This window comes from Danio rerio, chromosome 23 (genome assembly GCF_052040795.2).
Source record: "Danio rerio strain M-AB ecotype USA chromosome 23, GRCz13ab, whole genome shotgun sequence".
Classification (NCBI taxonomy): domain Eukaryota; kingdom Metazoa; phylum Chordata; class Actinopteri; order Cypriniformes; family Danionidae; genus Danio; species Danio rerio.
The window spans coordinates 49,150,001-49,155,000 of record NC_141043.1 but is presented as its reverse complement, the minus strand read 5'-3'; the positions used below and the strand labels follow the sequence as shown (position 1 = coordinate 49,155,000).

General features: G+C 37.5%; 2 protein-coding genes across 2 annotated transcripts in view; one reads left to right on the top strand and one right to left on the bottom strand.

Moving 5' to 3' along the window:
* The window catches only part of fhip1ab (FHF complex subunit HOOK interacting protein 1Ab), a 445,665-nt gene that overhangs the window by 386,308 nt on the left and 54,357 nt on the right, over positions 1–5,000 (top strand). The window lies entirely within an intron of this gene.
* cfi (complement factor I) overlaps positions 1–5,000 on the bottom strand; it is a 29,112-nt gene that overhangs the window by 2 nt on the left and 24,110 nt on the right. The window contains exons 10-12 of the mRNA XM_087307879.1: positions 4,567–4,847; positions 2,696–2,797; positions 1–372 (exon numbers count right to left, since the gene is read on the bottom strand). The exon at positions 1–372 is cut by the window's left edge and continues 2 nt beyond it. Coding sequence (XP_087164005.1) covers positions 155–372; positions 2,696–2,797; positions 4,567–4,847 — 601 coding nt within the window. The 3' untranslated portion in view covers positions 1–154. The remainder of the gene's footprint in view (positions 373–2,695; positions 2,798–4,566; positions 4,848–5,000) is intronic.

The following is a 5,000-nucleotide window of genomic DNA, read 5'->3' as shown; positions in this document are numbered from 1 at the left end:
CAACATTAGAACTTTAATTTCAAAACACCATAAACTGAGACAGAAAGCGGCAGCCCTGAGCTTTTGAGTCGCCTGATAAATGTATAATCGACAAAAACAAACACAAGTTTAAATGCACAAATAACAGCAAGTATTAAGCAGGTTCTTGACTCCTTCACTGGTTGAATTTGGTGACGGCGGCCCAGCCTGTGTTGAAGCGGATCCAGTCGAAGTAATGTGCCACTTTGGTGTAGACGCCGGGATGATTGGGCTCGCCACATTTGTCTCCCCAGCTGACGATTCCCCAAACATACGACAACCCAGAGGCGTCCTTACAGACCAGCGGCCCACCGGAGTCACCCTGACATGAGTCCACCTTCCCCTCCAGATCACCTGATCAACAGACAATCAATCAATTTATCAATCAATCGCTCAGTCTCCAATTAATCAGTCTGCTCAGTTTTCAATTAATCTTTCAGTCTGCTCAGCCTTTAATCAATCAATCAATAAATCTGTTCATTTTCCAATCAATGAATCAATCAGTTAGTCAGTCTGCTCAACCTCCAATCAATCAATGATTTGGTCTGCCTATCTAATTAATCAATCTGTTCAGTCTCCAATTAATCAATCAATCAATCAATCTGTCTGCTAAGCCTCCAATCAATTAATTCAATCCCCATTAACCAATCAATCAACCAGTCAGTCTGCTCAACCTCCAATTAATCAACCAATCAATTAATCATCAAATTGCTCAGTCTCCAATTAATCAGTCAGTCTGCTCAACCTCCAATCAATCATTCAGTCTGCTCAGCCTCTGATCAATCAATCTGTTCAGTCTCCAATCAATCAGTCAGTAGGTCTGCTCAACCTTCAATCAATCAATCAATCAATCAATCAATCAATCAGTTTAACCCCCAATCAACTAGTCAACCAACCAATCAATCAGTCTACTCAGTCTCCAATCAAACAAACAATCAATCAGTCAGTCTGCTTAACCTCTAATCAATCATTCAATCGATTGATCTGTTTAGCCTCCAATCAATCAGTTCAATCCCCAATCGATCAATCTGCTCAGTCTCCAATCAATCAATCAATCAATCAATCAATCAATCAGTCAGTCAGTCAGTCAGTCAGTCTCCTCAACCTGCAATCAATTAATCAATCAATCAATCAGTCTGCTCAGTCTTCAATCAATCAAACAATCAATCAATCAATCAGTCTGCTTAACCTCTAATCAATCAATCAATCAATCGATTGATCTGTTTAGTCTCCAATCAATCAGTTCAATCCCCAATCAGTCAACCAATCAATCAATCTGCTCAGTCTTTAATCAATCAGTCAGTCTGCTTAACCTCTAATCAATCAATCAATCAATCAATCAATCAATCAATCAATCAATCAATCGGTCTGCTAAGCCTCCAATCAATTCAATCCCCATTAACCAATCAATCAACCAGTCAGTCTGCTCAACCTCCAATCAATCAACCAATCAATTAATCAATCAATTGGCTCAGTCTCCAATTAATCAATTAATCAGTCAGACAGTCTGCTCAACCTCCAATCAATCATTCAGTCTGCTCAGCCTCTAATCAATCAATCTGTTCAGTCTCCAATCAATCAGTCAGTCTGCTTAACCTCTAATCAATTAATCAGTTCAAACACCAATCAACTAGTCAACCAACCAATCAATCAGTCTGCTCAGTCTCCAATCAATCAATCAGTCAGTCTGCTTAACCTCTAATCAATCAACCAATCAATTAATCAATCAATTGGCTCAGTCTCCAATTAATCAATTAATCAGTCAGACAGTCTGCTCAACCTCCAATCAATCATTCAGTCTGCTCAGCTTCAATCAATCAATCTGTTCAGTCTCCAATCAATCAGTCAGTCTGCTTAACCTCTAATCAATTAATCAGTTCAAACACCAATCAACTAGTCAACCAACCAATCAATCAGTCTGCTCAGTCTCCAATCAATCAGTCAGTCAGTCTTCTCAACATCCAATCAATTAATCAATCAATCAATCAATCAATCAATCAATCAATCAATCAGTTCAACCCCCAATCAACTAGTCAACCAAACAATCAATCAGTCTGCTCAGTCTCCAATCAATCAAACAATCAATCAGTCTGCTTAACCTCTTATCAATCAATCAGTCGATTGATCTGTTTAGTCTCCAATCAATCAGTTCAATCCCCAATCAATCAACCAGTCAACCAACCAATCAATCAATCTGCTCAGTCTTTAACCAATCAGTCAGTCTGCTCAACCTCTAATAAATCAATCAATCAATCAATCAATCAATCAATCAATCTGTTTAGTCTCCAATGAATCAAGCAGTCACTCAACTAATTAATCTGCTCAGTCTCCAATCAATTAATCAATCATTCAACCAATCAATCATTCAGTTTGATCAGCCTCCAGTCAACCAATCTCCTCAGTCTCTAATCAATCAAGTGATTTGCCCAGTCTTTAATCAATCAATCCCTTATATTAATATTCCTTCAAGTACAAAAATAATTATCAATAAATGATTTATACATTCAATAGTTTGTCCAACACTGCTGATATACTGTGAGAGTTACTGCAGTATGGATGCACAAAACTGGACTGAAACTGGATTGTGTAATCTGTAAATAGGCAGCATCATTAGCGTGTGTTTCCCTGTAAACCGTTCTCCAGTAATGTGGATTTACAGTCGTAATGAAGAGCTCACCTGCACACTCCATTCCAGGGAGGAAACGGTGCTTGTAAAAATTCTGGCAGTCACCAATAATCGTCACGTTTGCCCATTTCAGAATCGATGCTGACATTCCCGCTACAATCAAACACACATATATAAATATATATACGAGACACGCTGAAGTCCAGTAATAATAAACATGCATGTTATTGTTATCATGGACACTTTAAAACAGAGACCTGCACGGGACGGATTTCCCCTCAAACAAAATATGTTATTTTCTCCCTCTCGCGGTTGTTGGTTTCATTAAGTTTACATTTTTTCTTATAATTTATATTATTTTATTTATTATTTAAAATTATTATTATTATTTTAGTAAATAATTATACTTTATGAACAGTTAATATTTTAATAATAAGTAGGTAATAATCCAGTTAGTTAATATAGCGTGAATTGTGACGTAAAAGAAAAGTGTTATTTTTTTAGTGATTGTTTAGATTTTTCTTATTGTAATTATTCTGTATTATTTTCGTTTATCATTATTAAGAGGATAATATGAATCATCTCGTTTTCAAGGGGGTCAGTTGACAGAAAATAGTTCAATTAACCAAATTCAGTGACTAAAATCCCCTGTGTTGTGAGTTGCTATGGTAACACAAAAACGAGTAATTAATCTATTCTGGTGATTCTGCAGTTGTTATGGTAACACAACAACTGCCGTAACTGATGTGTTGTTATTGTTCTATAGTTGCTATGGTCACACATCAACTGCAGGAACTGATGTGTTGTTATTGTTCTATAGCTGCTATGGTAACAAAACAACTGCAGTACCTGATGTGTTGCGATAGTTCTATTGTTGCTATGGTAACACAACAACTGCAGTAACTGATGTGTTGTCATTGTTCTATAGTTGCTATGGTAACAAAACAACTGCAGTACCTGATGTGTTGCGATGGTTCTATTGTTGCTATGGTAACACAACAACTGCAGTAAATGATGTGTTGTTATTGTTCTATAGTAGCTATGGTAACACAACAACTGTTGTAACTGATGTGTTGTTATTGTTCTATAGTTGCTATGGTAACTGATGTGTTGTGATAGTTCTATAGTTGCTATAGTTACACAACAACTGCAGTAACTGATGTGTTGTCATTGTTCTATAGTTGCTATGGTTACACAACAACTACCGTAACTGTTGTGTTGTGATAGTTCTATAGTTGCTATGGTAACACAACAACTGCTGTAACTGATGTGTTTTTATTCTATAGTTGCTATGGTAACACAACAACCTTCGTAATGGATGTGTTGTGATAGTTCTATAGTTGCTATGGTTACACGACAACTGCCGTAACTGATGTGTTGTTATTGTTCTATAGTTGCTATGGTAACTGATGTGTTGTGATAGTTCTATAGTTGCTATGGTAACACAACAACAGTTGTAACTGATGTGTTGTTATTGTTCTATAGTTGCTATGGTAACACAACAACTGCCATAACTGATGTGTTGTGATATTTCTATAGTTGCTATGGTTACACAACAACTGTTGTAACTGATGTGTTGTTATTGTTCTATAGTTGCTATGGTAACACAACGACTGCAGTAACTGATGTGTTGTGATAGTTCTATAGTTGCTATGGTAACACAACAACTGCAGTAACTGATGTGTTGTGATAGTTCTATAGTTGCTATGGTAACACAACAACTGCTGTAACGGATGTGTTGTGATAGTTCTATAGTTGCTATGGTAACACAACAACTGTTGTAACTAATGTGTTGTTATTGTTCTATAGTTGCTATGGTAACACAACAACTGCAGTAACTGATGTGTTGTGATAGTTCTATAGTTGCTATGAGTCGTGGTAGTTTTATAGTTGCTGTAAACTCCCGCTGGTGTGTTTGGTACCTTTGTCACGACCCCAGCCAGAGATGGTGCAGGTGTCATTGGGCTGGAACTGCTGTGTGGACCAGGGCACGCACACAGCTCTGATGGCAGGATTATCCAGCATGCATTTGTCAGACAGATTGAGCTCCTCCAGCTGCACCAGAGCGATGTCGTTGACGTATGTCTGAGCATCATAATTCTCATGGATGATGATCTTCTTCACAGGAATACTGTCTGTCGTTGACTGTTTGCGATTCTTCCTCCACAGAGAGAACTTGACACGGAAGGACTTCGGTTTGGGTCTGGTGGACACACACAAAGGTATCCCACGTTTACAAAAATACTACAGTAATGTTCTGTAAATTCTGTTGAGTTTTACAGTATAATGAATTGCAGAAATTAATCTCTTGTCATGATTCCGTAGTGGCTATGGCAACACAACAACTGCAGTAATT